Source organism: Camelus ferus, chromosome 2 (assembly GCF_009834535.1).
Source record: "Camelus ferus isolate YT-003-E chromosome 2, BCGSAC_Cfer_1.0, whole genome shotgun sequence".
Lineage (NCBI taxonomy): Eukaryota > Metazoa > Chordata > Mammalia > Artiodactyla > Camelidae > Camelus > Camelus ferus.
In genome coordinates this window covers 64,798,389-64,817,960 of record NC_045697.1, presented here as the reverse complement: position 1 = coordinate 64,817,960, position 19,572 = coordinate 64,798,389, and the positions used below count along the sequence as shown (strand labels likewise).

The window sequence follows — 19,572 nt, the reverse complement described above, 5'->3', positions numbered from 1 at the left end:
GGAGATGCTGAATAATATTGAATGAAGGAAGGAATAAAGGATCTTGTAATGTTGGTCATGCTTTTGTGGGCCTTTCCTATGTTTCCTCTTGCTCTGCAGCCTGCTGTTTGGCCATTTGCTGTTCATTAGGATCTATTAAACTATGGGTCTTGGAAATAAAAAGATATAAAATGCAAAACAGTTCTTTTGTAACTTGTCAGTTTCTACTTATTACTCTTTATAAGTTACTATGTAACAAAAAAATGTTGGCTGTGCAATTTGTTCAACAATAGTATGTTTTTTTTCTTCCCTGTAGCAACTTAATAAGGAATCTAGTTTGTATAATAAAGCACTCCTACAAAGAATAGAATAAAAGAGAGATATGAGAAAACTTTTGCCATACAAAATGGAGCAAAATATTCAAGAATTCTTGAACAAGCGATTCATCAACTTCCTTAAAGTAGAGGATTTTCAAAAGGAGATATTTAAAATATGTAACTGGAACATAAGTTTTCAACAAGTTCATTTCATCTGTCACATTATTTTAAGTAAAAAGAATCATGTTTTCTTCCATAGCAGCCACTCAACTATGCTGTGGTGTGGCCACTTGGAGATGACTCCTGTTTCTGGTCAGACCTTGTACCTTCCTGGACAGATGCTGCTTCTCAGCATCTCTAACATCAAGGCAGCTTTTGCTGCACTGTTAAAATACCAACAGACATGAAGATTTCATCTTGTAAAAGACAGAAGTTAAAAGTCTGTGTGAAGCATTCATTCTAAGTTTTGTAATATAAAATGCATGCGTTAGTCTGAAGAATACATCCCAACAGACAGCAGCACTTCCTGATTAGATTGGACAGGTCATCAACTCACTAAGATTCAGCTAAGATAAGCTTTTCCACATAGGCAGTTAAGTGTAGTAGTTAATAATGACACCAGCTAAAAATCTCAATAGGAAATAATGGCAAAGTCAAAATAGGATAATTTGAGGATTTTTCAAATGCATGAATTACACAGGTATGGGCAGGATGTAGCTGAAAAATGAGGGATAGTACAAGAATTTAGAGGTAGTAGCAGTGAGAAAGTGACCAGTCTTGGGCCCAATGAATAGAGAGGAGAGGAATTTGTGGAGCTCTGAAGATGACTGATAAACAGTTGGCTGTCTCCAGAAAAGTGTGACGCTTATTTGAGGTAAATATCCACCCAAAGGTGACCTCACAGAAGACAGAAAATAAAGATCGTTGAACTCAAACAGAAAACAGTGTTCCAGGAATGATTTTGAAGTATTCAGATGTGACAAGTTAACTAACCTAGCTGTACCTCAGTCTCCTCAACTATATAAAGCTAGTAAAATAGTAACTACCTCATAGCTGATAAAGTAGTATACAGATTAGGTTAAAAAAAATGAAGCACTTTTAACAGCTCATGGAATATAGTAAGATATGAATAAATAAATGCTACTTCTCATTCTTGGGCTTTTCAAATGAGGTTCTTTCGTCAAGAATGTACAACAAATATAAAGACCATAAAAAATGATGTTTCGTTCCTAGTTTTAGATATTAATATATTTCTGTGCATTACTGTGCATTGTGACCAAGAAAACTGAGTAAAATTTTTGTATATGTTTCATTTCATTTCTTTTTCCTGGGAAGAAGAACACCTACATGAAAAGCCCAATATTCAATATCAGAGTTACAGAGAGGTGAATTTCAAATCCAAAACTTGGGGGAGGACATAGCTCAGTGGTAGAGCGCACACTTAGTATGCATGAGGTCCTGGGTTCAATCCCCAGTACTTTTATTAAATAAATAAAAAATAAACCTAATTACCTCCCCTCAAAACAAACAAACAAATCCAAAAGTGGTTCAGGAATGACATTCTCACACCCCAGATTCAGTGAGACCTGCAAGACCATCAGAATTTCCTTCAGAACACATTCTATTTCCAAAGGGAAAAACTGAAGAAGATTTGGGTAACAAACCCAAGAATAGCATTGCTACCCAGCAAATATTGACTTTAATTATGGAAATAAACATTTGCACAACAACTGAATAAAAACCTAAGTATTCAAAGATAACCTAATCCCTCAAACACACGGATCAACAAGCAGTGCCTCCAACTGGTCTTCTCACATGCAGTAGCCTGGAATGCTATTTCCACCGTCTTTTCATGGCTGGCTATTTTTGCAACTTCAAATCTTGACTTAAATGCTCCTTTTTTTGTATTTTCCATAATCATTCTATCAAAAATAAATTTCTGGTTTTAAATTGCACACACACACACACACACACACACACAAACACACACATACACACACACACATACACATATTCCACGAGTTAATTTTTATCATAGTATCATTTACCTTCCTTTATGTCATTTTTCCCTTTAAAAAATACTATTTGATTCTTTAGCTCTTTTTGTATATTTCTCCTACTACATTATAAATTCCTTGAGTGCGGGAATTAAATTTATCTCATTCATCTGTATAAAATTATAATAAGTGTATAGTCAGTGAATTTAAAGTATCTTACAAATATGCGAACAATTTTAATTTTGATTTTTGAAAGAATAATGAATTGTTCTTGGTGATTCAGTTTTCTTCCAGTTGGTCTATCCCTCCCATATTTAAGCTTTAAGCAATTTCCAAGGAAAGGAAGTGTAAACTGTTGATTCATTCCGTGTGCTCGTGAAGCCCTGCATAAATTTTGGATAATGAACAATGGTGGTCTGACAACAAACCTGCCTTGTTCCACTGTAACAGACTCAGTAAATAGAGGTTTAAAACTACCGTTGAAAACCATGCGTTAATATTGGAAGAATGACCACAAGAAAGAAGTGCTTGCTGAACTTATCATGAGACATAGATAGAAACATATATAGATACGTCATATTTGGTATATATATCATATACACATGGCATATGCACATATATATATACACACACACAGATATGATGAGTAAAATGCCCTTAAACTGAGCAAAAATACTCAGAAATTCAAAACAATAAAAAAATGAACTCAATAATTTCAAACAATAAAGATTATAGACAAATAAACAGAATAAGAATAGGATTTGGGAGTAGGCAGAATGAGGTTGATGTATCAGTTTCTTTCTGTTTGACCAATGAGAATGTGCCATCTTTTTTTAATCCCCTAATAACTTTCTATCATCAGAGTTATCTACAGCTTTCTCAGTTTTAATAATATGAGTAAGCACGCAGGACAACTGCAACATATTCTGTTTGATTTTATATAAGTGTAAATTCAAAAGTAAAGTACAAAAATTATTACTGATTATTCAAAGTCATTCTATTCTAAAGCATTCTATACAAGGATTATATCTGACTTCAATTTGTAGAACAGTTTCCCCCCAAAAAAATTCTGAGAAAACATATTTATTTTTTTACTTTGGAATATATTTCTCATATTTAATAGGTATTTTATGTCTCTTCTATATTTTTAAGTCTTTTTGTTTGAAAACATAGCTTAAGAAGTGAGCTTAGCTATTCTTACTATCATATTTTATTAGTCTATCAAGGACCAAAAAGCAAATATGAGGCATGAATTCCTGAGAAAATAACATCATATTATATCACCGAAGAAAATACTGGAAATTCAAAGAAACCAGCGATAAAGTTTTTAGAGTTAATATTTGCCCATGTATAGTCGTAATAAAAAACTGCAGAGCACAGAAAGACAACCTTTTAAAAAATCATGTCAGAAATAAACTCAAAATACCAGAGATGATGCATCTCTCAAAGTATAAAGCTTTCCTTGAATTCATTTCTGTATTCGACCCTCACATATATTGCTCTCCTACATTATGTCTCTCTACAACTGAATTCTATTTAGTTATGACTCAGTGCCTTATTTACTCCACTGATTGTATTAAGCCTACATAAATCATCAGAAAGCTCTAATTTGGTCCCCAAAGGCATTCTCTACTTCCCAGAAATGGTAACAAGGTATTTTAAATCCTCCCAACCCTAAGTACACATGTTGCAACATCACTACTATCTGCCAAATAAATTACACTACAAATGTAATTCTCATCCTCCTGTGCTGACTAGCAGAACTAGGCCAGAAGACAGAAAAAAAAGCAGAAGCATTTAATTTATGTAACATTTTACAACCCTAGCATTCAGGATCTTGATAAGGAACTACTGACTTGAAGAGAAAATGACACCTATTAGGCAGTTATTAAGCTTAGATTATCAATGGTATCCATGGGAATTACCAATAAATGTGGTAAACGACATCTGGGAAGGTAAGGTCAGAGAGGGATAGAAATTTACTGATGGACACATGCAATGGTGCTAAGTCATCATGTCCTTCACTGTTATTAAAATGCATTTAGATTAGCAGAGGAATCCACAAACCATAACTGTTACCCTATATAATTATCTTACAATAATCAAATAATCATAGTAGTCCTATGGAATATGCTTTTATCCCCACTTTATATATGAATAAACTGAGGCTCAGAGACAATAGGTGTATTCAAGGACCCACAGAAAATAAGAAATGAAGCAGCATTCATATAAAGGCAGATTTATCTAATTCCACGGCCCATACATCTAATTGCCTTTTTTTCCAAGCAGTATAAATGACATCAAAATTAAAACACATACTGAACCAAATGTAGATATCATACATGAATACAGTACAGTATGAAGAGTCAAGGATTAAAATGGGGATGAATGAGGAGTTTTCTAAAAACCACTTTAAAGGGAGGGCAAAAGGAAGAAGAGGGCCTATAGGTCAGGATCTAACACATGGTAATAAAGGTCAAGTTAACCACATTAGGGTTACAGAGCAGTCAGTGGAGAGCACAGCACTGTGCAGAGTAAGTGACTTAAGGCTGAACACTTAGAGCCAACCCAAAAGTACTTGCTGATTCATCTTTTCCTCAGAATATGCAATTTCCTATTGCAGACTGGATTTGTGTGTCTTCCTTTTAAAAGCAGTGTTTCAATGATAATTCTTTTTTTTTCAAATTACAAAATAAAACAACAAAATGTTGTATAAGTACTAAATGACTATGCATAATGGGATTCCCATAAACATAACACTAGCCAAGGACATGCAAAAATAAGTTGTTAAATGTTAAAATTAAAAGTCAGGTTATTTTTTTGTTGTCAAATTAGCAAGTAGACTGGATCATGTGAAAGCTGGGTATTAATGATATTGATAATAGATTTTAAAGTCTAAATATAGTTAAGTCATCTTCGGTTTGTCAACATGAAATTAAACTATTTTTATAACTGTACAATGGACTCTCATTACAACTGCAGAATGTAGGTAAGTGTGGTTTTTAATCTAATAAACCATATATTCAGAGTCACTTTACGACATATAGGTGACTCTTTTACCAAGTCAGTATCATAAAAGGTCGATTAAAAATTGAATTATGCTGCCATAATCATGCAGTCTATCCACAGAGGTAGAAAGAGAACAGAAGAAAGTGGTGTGCTATTCTTATGAGGAAAATATTCAGTAGAAAGAAAGAATGCTTAAGCAATAACAAAAGAATACATCTTTACTTCCATTAAAACACAGCTTTCATAGAAAGCTGCTAAAGATTCTTCTAAATAAAACAAGATTCAGAGCAGCACATATTGTTAAAATATGTATTTTAGGAGGTAACTTACATAATAGTACACATTTGTAGATAAGTGAGGTAAAAGGCCCCAAAGCAGAAAGGCTATAAAATTATGACAAAGAGGCCTAAAAAATCTGAATTTCAATCTATTCATAGTAATAGAGACCTGTTACTTTAAAAGTATGGTATTAAATGAGATAATGGAAAGACTTGCCAATACAAGAGTAGAACAATGAATCACAGAAAATAAATATTAAGCTGTGCAATTTATATCTTCATTAATATTATGTTAAAAATAGTCTATTTCTTTAAAAAATAATTTCCCTCTCTTTTCTGAAAAGTGTTAAAAATCTAGAATATAGTGTTTCTTTTACTATTAACACAATTAAAAACCCAAATTAAAGACAGAAGGCAATGGCATAATGTCTTTTCATGCTCTAAAAATCTACATCTCACGTTAGGTACATTTTTAAGCTTCCTGCAATCAGAAATTCTGTCCTGTCTTTTGTTATCTCCTATGGTAGCTGGCCCAATCTTGGAACAGTAATAGGCTTTTAATCAGCATTTGGACAGACTGATTTGACTGAGTACTCTCAAAATTTGATTCTAAATATATACTATTCTAATTCTTCTTGAGGGGCAATTCTCTAATGGAAAGGGGGTAGTCTGAGATATTTCAGACCTTGTGTTGTCCCTTACAGATATAAAATTCTTTATATTTTAATACTACATTGATGATAAGTACTTAAGGTCACACAATAGGCAGATTCAGATTCCAGACCTTAAGGCCAGGCCTTAGAAAGTGGTAGTAAGAAAGAAAACTGATACAGAACTTGGTATGGGATTGCCAGGGAACTGACTAACCTAAACATTCCAGACTTGTGGAGGGAAGCAGGCAGTTTAGGCAGCCCCCAAATGGACATCCAGTTTCCCTCCTGCTGTGAGAGTGTCTGGAGATGGCCAGGAGCTGCATCACTATCCTTCCACCCCTTCACACATATAGTTAGGCATGTGTTACACACAGAACATTGGGCCTAGATACAAAGTCCAACACTGGCCTTGATGTGGAAAGAGAAGAAGGAATGAAAAAAATGGGGGGAAAAAATGAACAAATGAAAGAATGAGCAGAATTATAACTACATGATATTCATGTTTTGTTTCTTGTCTCTTGGAATCACTAATTCTTAAGTTTGGTTGTCAGGCACTTCAGAAAATAAGCTCTGAAACAGGAGTTACCAAAATTGGTCCCGGAAACATAGACTGATGAGGTATACACATCACAGTCCTAGGCTAGGAAAGTTGCAGAATCCAATCTAAGCATTTTGATATTAGCAAATTTTTTATCACAGTAAAAATGTCCTATAAAAGCAAAGAGGAATATAAATTATGAGACTTAGTCCTGGTATAGAGCATCAAATACTGCAGCCACATAAATCATTCTTTAACATTTACATCCTCTTTGAACCAGACTTCTCAGATTTAGCCTATGGCACTAGAAATACTCACAATGAATGGTGATGTGTTTTGGAGAAGTGCTTTTTCCTAGCTAGATTTCCTGACACTGATTTGGCTCTGTCACTCTCCTGTTATCCCTTTTACACACATGATATGGATATGTGTATATTTATATATAACTATAAAGAAATGAGACTGATTTCATAAACTATAATGTTTCACTATAATTTTATTTTGGAAGCTATAGCGGCAAAACCAACTGAAATCATCACTGTATTAAAGTGAGATGTCTATTTTCACAAGACTCTTTGGGAGCTATCAACAGTGATGTCATGGTCTGCAAAAGAGTAAGCTGAAGGTGGACCAGGCTGCAACATGGAAGATGAGCAGTCTTAACCATGACTGCTTTTTGTATTTAAAACAGCTTTTATAACTCTATTATTTATAATGGTTTGTAATACAGTAGAAAAGATAATAATTATGATAATTACTCCTTTTTCTTTCAAGTATAATCACCTGAAACTCCACAGTATAATACTACCCTTACACTCTTTTCACTATGTATTTCATTGTTAGGTATTTTTTCTAATAAGAGCACTTAACTTCAAAACGTTTTAACTGAATCTTGCCTTTCAATATCAAATGCATGGTGCTTTACATCCTTCCTGATATACCTGACATATGCAAGAATAATACATGCATTCATATATTGGCATTCATCTTCCAAAGTGAACATTTTTATAAATGCACTTTCCTTACATTCCTTGACCTTGTTTTCTTAAAAATCCCCACCTTTCATGGCCCACAGTGGTGTCGGTCTCAGCCAAGAGCTAACAATATAAACAACTGTTACTATTTTCAGTAGAGACAGAAGTGTTTTTCACACCACCCATTTGTGTATCTATATAATATCCAGTACATAGATCCCACAGAGGAAACAATCTATAAAAGAGAAGCAAAGAGCAAAATCTAGCAAGAGCTGCTTTGGTCCAGATCAGTCAAACCTGCAAAAACTCCTTTCTGGATTCTGGTGATAGTGATGAGTTCTTTGGGTTGCAGTGAACAGTTGGATGAGGTAGCAGAACAAAGGATAGCTACCATATATCTTTTTAATCAATTGGAAGTCAGTCACAGGAAAAACTCGGAGGCAATTTCAGCAATGTAAAGCCTTCTCTAAAGAGAAGCTGAACAATTAAAATTTCTACAATCCTTTAAGATTCTAAATTTGGAAATTTGTTCTAAAGACTTGTGGAACATCTCATCTATAGAGATGAAACTGACTTAAAAATACATTGTTTATGTTCTGATTTCTTCATTATTTATAGATGAGGAAAATCAAGGATGAATGAACAGAGTAGTTATACAATGCAACTGGTGTTGATCGGCTAGATAGGTATTTTCTACAATTCCATGCCATCTAAAACCCACTGACATAAATAGCACATATCAAAACATATAAATCTGTTACAATTTTTCATTCCCCACAGTATTTGTTAGTCCTAGAATGCATTATGTATTTTCTCTCATATTTATCTTTATATATGGTTAACAGATACAGCAAGGGCATTTGAATTTTTTATCTTGAACCAGTGGTCTGGAGCCCTTGGTTTAGTTTTTCTCTGCTGTACACTTGCATCGTGGAGGAGAATTGCTTAACGACTGTTGTCTCAGTAACTTTATCTGCATAGTAAAAATATACAACTAGGTTTAAATAATTTTGTACCACTATAAATTCTATAGGTTTTCAATGTTGTTTTTTTCTTATGTATATCTTCTTAAGGAAAAAGGTGACCAAAATGAAACCAAAAAGCTAGGAAAAAAACCCTGAGTTAAGGTATGAAAAATTGTTTTATCCTTAGTTAATATCCCACAACTCAACAGGCAAAAAAGTACACAATGGCTTATCAAAAATATATTCAAAAGAAAGGGAAAATTATCTGAAAATAAGTGGTTTACTTTTGTGAAAACAGGAATGATTTTCTTCTACTGTTCATTTATCTGAAATTAATGTTACAGGATAATGATAGTGATGTTCAAATGGTCATTCATCTTCACAGAATAGAATATTAATCCTGTGTTACAACCAAGATATCTTCTTCTAGAAACTCACAAATAATTATTAATTACTACGCAAAAACTTACTGCAACCAAAGCTACAAAGGATTTTCATACTACCAATACTCTTTAATACAGTTTATGGATAAATAGGCTGTTTATATTTAAATCCCTCTCTCTTATTAAGTGTTGACAGTAGAAAGATACGGTAAACAAAAATTTAAATTTCAAAAAAATCATCTTTTAAATGTGGCAGGTTGGAGGAAGTTGTAACAATAAAATAAATTTGAGGATTTCAGATTATTAAATTCCATTTATCCATTGAAAGCTCTATCATAATTTGTTAGTATTACCAAATCAACGATATGCTTTGATGATGTTATTCGTTCAAGGATCAGAATTTGAAAATCAAATAAACAAACAAAAAAAAAAAAAAGAGAGAGGGAGAGAGAACCCAAAACCTTGAATTTTTAGTTCATCAGGAGTGCTAATGTATAAACAATCAGTAATATCACTAAATCTTGTGTTCTTCATTAGAACATAAAAAACAAATAAGCTGATTTAAGACTCTTTGTATTATAGATTTTAATGGTACTGCAACAAAGATGTGATGATAGAAAAATTAGCTATCTTTGATGGTACAATTGAAGTTTTTCGCCTAAATTACTTCCTTACAACATTTAAGAAGATACTCCTGAATACTTTCTTGCTCTCTTTCAGTTGAATATTTCCCCTTATTTTTTCAAACCAATCAATTATACTAAGAGCTCTAGAGAGAATGATTTTTAATTCTAAAAGTAACACAGATCTTTCTTAATATTGAATGGGGAAACAAATTAGCTCCAGAGCTTCCTAAAACTTATTTCAGGTTCAGGTTCATTACCCAGAGCAGACCAGTAAGTAGTCCAGAACATCCTGTTAGTATCAAAACCCATCAGGTAAACTGTCAAGCTTTTTATTCTTTCTTGACAAATATCTAGTGGTCTCTACCCTGGAAACTTGAAACTTATTTCCTTTCTCAATTTGCTTTCATGTCACAAATTCTTTCAAGTCACAATAGTTCTTCTGAGAGATATTTTTGTTTCCAGAATTTAGCTGGCAGCAGAATGGTTACACAAAGCAATATGTAAACAGATTAACTATGTTATTTTAAAATTTGTCTTTGCTTTTCAAACTGTAGTCTCTAAAAAAAAGTATGGGGGACATATTTATTCAGTATTTGTAATTCCCTCCTGTAACTCCCTTCCTACAGTTACCCATGGTAACTTCTTCATTTCTTTATTTCTACACTTTTCAAAGTGGATTTTTTAAAAAGGCATGGATTTTTTAGAATGTCTTCCAAGTTATTTTACAATTATTAAAATGTAGTTAATCAGAAGACAGTCACAAAAATAAATCAATCCTAATTTTCTCTCCTCTGTTCTTATTCCAGTCACTAAGAACTGAGAAAGAAATATCATAGGCATTTCTTTAAAATAATAACATATTCTCATTATTTTACATTGTTGATATTTTCCTCATTTTCCACTTTTTATTTTGCAGACTGCTTTATAAATTCTAATAAAATGTAAATAGCCTTTAAATGTTTCTATAAAAAAAATTTATCAACATAGCCATGATTTAACATCACAAATTCCCAGATAATTCTGATTTAAAATATAAATAACTGGATGTTTATATTAATCTGATTTTTCAATTGATGTTAAAATTAAAATTCCATCTTATGATTATAAACTACCTATTTTATTGCCAAAACAGCTTTTACTTAAGACACTTCTGGTCATTTCATTAAAATAATATTTTTCATTTCATCAAATTAAGAAGAAGGAAAATCCACTATACCACTAATCATTTTATCCATTCTTTTACTAACAGAGTTAAGCATAAATAAGCGTCAACAATAACCAATGCTACTGATCAAAAACATATTCAAATAAAGGTTATCTGTATATCATGCAGATACATTAGACTAAAGCATTTATTTTCCTTACCCCTTTAATACTTATCTTTATAAAGCTTTCCTGCCAAACTTTACTACATTTAACATCTTGTCCATCTTTTCTTCTGTCAAATCCTCTTTTTATTAATAAATGAATTTGACTAAATTAATTTTGTATTAGTATCTAGTCTAAATACATTACCACAATAAAATATAAAACAGATTAACAACAAATACTTCCATGAACAATGGTTGCTTTGCCAATCAAAAGGCTAAATATTTCATTAGAATAATAGCATCAAAAATAGTATTTTACTAGTGTAAGATCTTTCACTCAAAACTTTCACTCATACAAATGATAATTCCAGTATAATAAAAATAATTTGTATTTGTATGACTTAGTACCAATGAAAAATTTTAATTCACTCAAATATACAGAGAATGAAAAAAAAAAAAAGTGGTTTAATACTTGGCACATTGTAGCACATAAAAAATTTATAGCCTAGATCAGTCTGTTAGGATCCCAGAACAAAATCTTTGATTTGTAGTTAGTGTCTAAAAGTTTTCCTTCTAGCAGTACATTTGTCACGAATACACCTGAAATATCATCTCCAGTTGTAACAACACTCAAGGTGGCAGTTATCTCAAAGAAGACAAAAGTAAAAATTCTGATAGAAACTCTTATTTTTAAGGTAGGCTTCATTTACAATTGAAGTCATAAAATGCTGGGAAGTTTTTATTGTATTTAGGACCATTTCCATATTATATTTCAATTAAAACAATAACTTTCTGCATGCTGTCCTTTCAGAAGTAGAATACAGGATTAGTATCTACCAAACAACACTCTGCGAGAAAAGCAATGTAGCAAAGACACAAACATGATGTCCACTTTTCAGGGCTCTTTAAAAATCTAATTCCATTGGCATCTGAATTGAACCAAAAATATAAACAAAATAAAAAGTGAAGTGCTGATTGACCTTACCTTCTTGAACTGCTTGAAAAGGATTGTTGCCATCAACAAATGTCACCGAAAATGTGATTTTCTCAGTCTGTAAGATCTCCTCATTCTGGTTGAGGTCACCAACTGCTGTGCGAAACACCTCATCATCCTTTTTGGCAGATTCATCAAAAATTGCTCCTAGAAAGAAGTGAGTGTCGCCATTAAACAGTAACATAAATATTGTGTCATGCCCTCTGGAAATATGCCAATGAGACTTACATATTGAAAACATATACTTTCACTTAAAGCATGCACTTTATTTATTACTGAAACACACTGTACTGGAAGCAACGTGAGAGCTAAGCAGGAATGTAGTTATTACTTCTTCCAAATGGAAGTGATGAATAGTACATCAAAGTGTTATTGCTGAGGGGGAACTGGGAAGACATTATAATAAAGTACAAAGCGGCTTTGCAGGACAAAGTGGCTAATACATGTTATGAGATCTTTAGGAATTTATAGCTTGAAGAATTGTTTTTTTCTGAATAATGGGAGAAAAATCAGGAAACTTTCCGAGAATCCATTCATACAGTAAGTAGGAACCAAATTTCTATTATAATCTTTATTTTTTCTCTTTTAGTTTCCTTCCTTCTTTCCTTTCTTTTTTTGAACAAGTTTCAGTATCTTTCACAATAGTAAGATGAGTAATATTCATAAAAAATTGAGACATACAAATCTCTAAGCAGAATTAATGAAGAAGTATTTCCTGAAGAACCAAAATAAGTTCTAGTGAATAATTATGGCATTTTTCTCCTTCAAACGTAATAATGATGATGATGATCAGAACCATGGCTTTTTATTGAGTGTGTGTTTTTCAGTAGTGTACTGAATAAACATCCCAGTTCTAAGAGTAAACTGTTTTCAAATTCTGACTCTGACATTTGTTAAGTATATGAGTTTGAGCAAGGGATTCAAATTCTAAATTCTAAACCCCACATTCATCATCTGTAATATTTAATAATAAAATATTATCTATCTGTAAGGATCATTAATTGTATTAAATATTATACAAAACACATATTATGCAAAATGCAAGTAAATTGTGGTAGCTAAATATGTCTCAGTTAAAGCTATTGTTTTTTTAATACTGTAATGTAATCCAAACAAAGCTTAACATTTTCCATTAATTTTTTCACATTACAATATCTAATTTAATCCTTAAAACAATTATGTGATACATATACTACTTCACACACATACAGATTTAAAAATTACGATTGCATGCAAGACATATGTCTAATGTCCCACATCAAGGGCCAGAGCTCTTGCCTCCTTGACTCCAACATCCTTGCTCTACATCACTATGAAACGCTGCCTTCCAGGATTATACCCATAAGGAACAAAAGTATTTTAATGGGGATCTTGATTTTATCACATAACTGGAGATTCTTTCTGGCCGTGCATACTTATTTGTGTTTATTCTGATTCCTCCAGTTGTAAACAGGCATACATTTTTTAATTGTTTACTTTTTAATCATAAATAATTGGGCCAATCTACTTTTTGTATTTTTAAATAAACCTAATGAATTTCTTATTGACACAAAAAAAACCATACACCTAAGGGTTAATAACATGATAAAGGAATAACTGCATATAAACATATCCACATACATATACATGTAATATATATTTCTTGACTATAATATTCATTGAAGTGTGTGAATGTAAAAATGAAATTGTATGTATATAAAATGACTTTTTCTATTTTTAAATATAATACAGGTGTTATATACATATATATGAAGAGATAAACATTAAATATGCATATAAAAATGTGTATATATGTTTACACATACACACACACACATATTTATAACTAGAAGCAGACACACTTTACATCTATCAATTTAGTTGATTTAATGTTTCCGTGGCAGACACCCCTAGTCCTCTAGTGAAATACAGACAATTCATGACATTAAACATGCATTATTAGAGTCAATACATGATGAAACAAGGATGAAACTATGTCCATTTCTGACAAGTGTGGCATATTGCTTTTGACCTCTCCATCCTAACTGGCTTCACCATGGAAAGGCAATGATTAATTTTTGCTAGAGAAGGCAGAGTGTCTAATAGGACTACTGTGTCAACTTGGTTTTCTCTTACCACTACCCTTCTATATTTGCATGGATTACAGACTACTTTCACCAGTCTCTTTGAACCCTTCCTTTCCATTTCCTGACTATGAATACCTGACATAGTTAAGAATGTGAGAAAAGGGTGAAGATTTTTTAAAACTGAGATATAAATTTAGCACTCATATTAGTATGTAGCTGTTAGCCAGAATAGATATTTTATTGATGTAACGAGATATCTACAATATATATTAATTTTGACCTATCCTGTCACTTTTGAATCAGACAGAAATCTACTTTATAAGCTAAGATTTTATCAAAATATTTACGCCATACATTTTAGATTTATTTTGCTAATTTTAATCCACATTTGTAAAGACTCATTTTAATTTGTGATAATATTTATGAGAATTTATAGGTTAATCACTACACTGAAACTTAATATTATCAGACTTGGAAACACACATTTCTTTAGCAGTTTGTTATGAAGTGTAATATAAATGTGCTATAATTGGAGCTGAAATAACCTATTCTTTTTAAGCCAGATAATCTAAATGTCTACTCCCAAAGAAGTGATGTATGTTTATATAGAGATGCTTCAGCTTGTCATGGATTCTAAATGAGTCTTTTAAAAGAAGCATTTCTAATCAAACTTGTTTAATAGTGGGTGACGCTATTGACTTCTGCTTAGTATTGGTAATACATTTTTAATGGAAGCGTTTTACTATTACCTGACAGAACACTTAAAATTGCCTTAAACATTAAACCTGGCTTAATAAATGGCAGAAACCTGCCAAAATGATGGCAAATTAGTCAATTCTGTGCTGAATTAAGAAGTAATGAAAAAAAAAAAGAAGTAATGAAAGGAAATGCACAAAAGAAGTAGTTCATCTTTTGCAAACAACAAAGTACACAAAAGTAACAATCCGTCTTACTACATACAGCATAACCAAAGAACAGGAAATCCTAGCAAACATTTCAAATCCAGTTATTTATTTACTTTTTATTTTCAACTGTAAAATCTCATCTTAAACTTGGCTTTTTACCAAAAAAAGCACATACAGCATTTTGTATCAAACACAAGTATTTTGAAAACAACCTGGTAATTTCCACTTGGACAATCTTAGGAAAGATAGTCCTTTCTTATGTCATGTATTTTCAATAGTATAGCAATGACATCTCTTTATCCTTTGTACTAATGCACACATATTACCAGTCTAATCTAACACCACATCCTAGATTTACTTTTTTAAACCATGTACAGTTAATCAAATGCAACATTCAAAACTACATAGCTAACATGATGACACATCTGTTTCTTTCCCAGCTATTTTCATTAGCGTTGTCAGTTTTATTTTAAAACCTGAAGTTGAAATTAGTTGCAACTTATTGTCAAAATGGAATAATTATTTCATCGCTTACACATGTATACACATACACATACACACACACACACACACACACACACACACACACACACACGGTGTTTGATTAACTGATTACTCTTTATTTACACTTCACATTGGCCAAACCAGAGGGAAGAATAACCCAAGAAACAAGCAGAAAAGGAATATCTACCAAATATCTCTGTTACACCAATTTGTAATTGGTCATTTCCAATATTACAGATTGATGGTCTCCTTCTTCCATAGGAGGGGAAAAGTGGCTTTGCTTATCCTTACACAAAGAGAGTGACATATACAAGTGTGTCTACATACAAGTTTTTAAATAAAAAATACATCATGCTTACTTTCCTTCTTACATCTTAAGAGACAGAATTATAGTTTATAGTAATATTGAAAATATGTTGAGGTCTTAAATTTTTAATTGTTGTAAAGGGTCACCTATACAAGTTAACATTTTAGATCATAAAATCGTTTTGTACAAATTCATATTTGCAAATATGCCTGATAAATAAAACATGTCTGATAAATATGCCTGATAAATAAAACTGACCATCTCCATAACTCTCAAAAACATTTTAAGATTTTCTACCTTCACGTTTTTATTCATGATTATGTACACCTTGTCTCCCTAGCAAAATATAATTTCCTGGGCCATAGAAATTATTCTTATTGTTAGAATGTTTATAATGGAGGATGAATATATTAAATACTCAAGAAACAGTAATAAACTTCCCTTATATTAGTTTGGCATAACCTTATAAAACAGGATTCCTAAATTCAAGTTCAAATATATAAGTAAAAATATGTCACATCTAATTCTAAATTAGAACAAAAGTAGAATTATAAATTTACCTACATATGAATATATTATCACAGGCATTTTTCAGGACTCCAGAGGACCCAAATTTTTCAGCAAGGTATTAACCATATATCTGTATTTTTAATTTGAATGTTTGAATTCTTTTTATCTTATATATAAGAAACAAGTAGAGGAAAGAAACACTGGCTGGGAAGGTAGGAGAGGAAAGAAAATACATTCACCTAGCTCAGAATTTCCTCTAAAAATACTGAGAAAGGTTTTGATATATGACTTAAAACGACACCAGAAGAGGCCGAAAACTGCACAGAGGCTAACCTACTTTCTTTTTTTCCACACCACGTCTGCTCGTCGACGCCCGCAGTTGCGCCTGCCTCACAGAAACTAACGCAGACGCCGCATCTGCAAAACCGCAGAACCGTTCGGAGCACAAAGGTCCAAAATGGCCACGGGCAAGTGCCCTGAACTGGTTCCAGCCGGACCATGACAGCAGCGCCTGCGCAGATAAGACCCAAAGCGTCTGAAGGTTGCCTTTGCTTCATTACCACGCTAGGCTCTCCTCCTTAAGGGACGGCTTGCACTTTGCTGGGCAGAATTAGTGTCCTGCGCAAAGGAGCCCAAAGGACTGCGCATGCCCGGCTGTTTATGCAGCTTTCCCTGAATTCTGACAGGCACACCCACTTCTCACCCCTTAAAAGTTCTCCACTCCCCTTCCCGCGCGGAGAAGGAGTCCTAATGCTCTCCCTTCTCCATTCCTTGATCCAGGAATAAAGTTTGCTCTGCTCTACAGAACCTGGCCTCCTTCCATTGGTGTGAGCGGTACCTGGTAAGGAAAGGACCTAGCTGGGATTCACCCGATCAAAGGGATTGATAACAGAAGAAACTTTTCCACATACAGAGTGGATAAAATTATTTAAAGATTTGCATATCTCAGTTTATATAACATACCAAATATCTTCTAAAATAAGTAATTCTAAAAATTGAAAACAAGTGTCGACACATCTAAATTATCCTTACACAATCATTTTATGCTTAAAACCTTATCATCTAAAAAGACATATATGAAACAACTGCCCATAAACATATGGTGAGATTTCAGAGTTCCAAAGAAAATCAAAGTAACCAATTTTTTTTAGCCACAAAGTTCAAATTCTTTACTCATTTAATTTTGCCTAATAGAAATTCTTTACAACACATATTCTTAAAAAGATAAACTTTTCAAAGTTGCTATATGCTGTGAATATTTTTCTTTTAAGCAACAGTTAACTCTCTTATCCTCTCTTTCTGTGCATTTTTCCTCTCTTTTTTCCCTTTCCTTCCACGTCTTCATGCATCCACCCTTTCATCCATCCATCTATCCAGCTAACCTTCCATCAACACAGAGATAATCATCAAAGCCAAGCCATTTTATTTCTTCACAGATGAGTTGCTGACAGGACAGTTAAAATTCATTACATATTTAATCAATCTCTAGCAGAATTCGTAAGACTATAACAGAAATAGCAATTGTGGATTCCATAGTCTTATAGCTAAAAGAAACGTTAAGGATGGTATAAAAAATATTCTCATTTTTCAGAAATTGTAGTGAAAAGATTTTAAGTAATTCAACCAAAATCACACAGCCAAAAGTTAGAATGGGTGGAGTAGGAATTTAAGTTTTCTGGTTTCAAGTTTGTAACTATTTCTTCCATATTATGATTTTTTTTTCATTTCAAGCATTTACTCCAAGTATGTGTGCATATATATTACATACATAAATACATTATGTCATTCATATATACATATGTGTGACAAAAACTAGTACTACTACATATATATTTGATATATATTAAATAACTGATAATAGTGTTAGGCAGTTAGATAGAAATGAGCAGGAGGCAAGGGGAGACGAAGAGGGAGGGAGCAACCCAGAAAATAACATACATCTGCGCTCAGGATAAGAGACTCCAAAAATTTTTACTTTCTCTAAATGAAGGCCAGCAAAGAAGCTGGCTAGAATTGAACGCTGCGGCTGCACAATAGAGAGAAAGACCCAGCTTAACTTGACCCAATGCTCATTATAATGTAATTAGCATTGCAGTTTGAGCCCCTTCCCCTAGGTTTCTCTGTGTGTATCATGGGTAAGAACATGCACAAAAGGGATGGGTGTGCCTGAGCACAAAGAACTTGAGCAGTAAATCAATCAATCACAAAAATGCCCCCTAAGCCAGGATATAAAAATAGGAGAAAAAAAGAGCAGTGCCATTTTTCCTCTCTTGGATTGGCCAGCCCCCAATTCTGAGGGGTATACTATATTTTACTACCTTTTTACTTCACTAATAAAATCTTCTGTTTATATCATGCTTTCTGTCTCTCATTAAAAATTCATTTTTTGGGGTGACTAAGAACCAAAGTAACTTTTATTCCCCTGTTCCCGGTAACAATAGTAGAGGATATATAGACACACACGCACATACATATGTATTTGATAATGAGTACTACTCTGGTAATTAGCACATCAAATTCATTTACCATAAGCCAAGAAATATTTAAAATTGAAGAATTATAGTAAAAACCTGAACATAAGACTTCCACATACAATTTATTCCCCTTTGCCTTAGAAGAATCTGCAATTTCGCTTTGGAGGTTAAAATTTTTTTAATGGCACAACTCTGTGCTTTGAGACAATTTATTGGTCACATGTGGATTTGCAGTTCTGAAAAGCTATTCAGAATTGTCAAGTCATCACATATTTTCACTGTTTTAGATGCTACTATTCATTAGTAGGTTTTTAAATTTAATTCTACCAGTGCACTATGCACATATTTTAATTGCACTGTGCACAAATACCCAAATCAAGAAAGCTATAATCTTTTTATGTCTACTCATGGTATTCCCACCAATGCCAGTGGAAATTGTGCAAATATGTCAAAAGGAGGGTAAGTAATAAAGACAATACTGTAAAAATCAGATTTCTCCTTTATTTCATTTTTCAAAAGAAGAAAAATGTAAACATGTTCAAAACTACTAGACAGCAGAAAAATTAAGCAGAATTGGGACAAATGAACTTAGCATTTTCTATACTGTTTGCATCTTCACCTGAGCATACAGACTAGCTATTATTTAAGGGGAAATTATCAAAATAAAGGCATCATGTCTGTATGTGTGTGTTTACACATGTGTGAGTGTGTGTGTATACATATATAATCTGCCTAGATAATATTAAGATATCCTCCATGAATTATGTATAACAGATATTTTCA

The 19,572-nt window shown here is 32.7% G+C and overlaps 1 protein-coding gene across 3 annotated transcripts in view; it reads right to left on the bottom strand.

Annotated features, from left to right (window-relative positions):
- The window catches only part of GRID2 (glutamate ionotropic receptor delta type subunit 2), a 1,267,610-nt gene that overhangs the window by 1,001,538 nt on the left and 246,500 nt on the right, over positions 1-19,572 (bottom strand). For all 3 annotated transcript variants that reach the window (XM_032459821.1, XM_032459811.1, XM_032459829.1), the window contains exon 2: positions 12,015-12,170. In XM_032459821.1, coding sequence (XP_032315712.1) covers positions 12,015-12,170 — 156 coding nt within the window. The remainder of the gene's footprint in view (positions 1-12,014; positions 12,171-19,572) is intronic.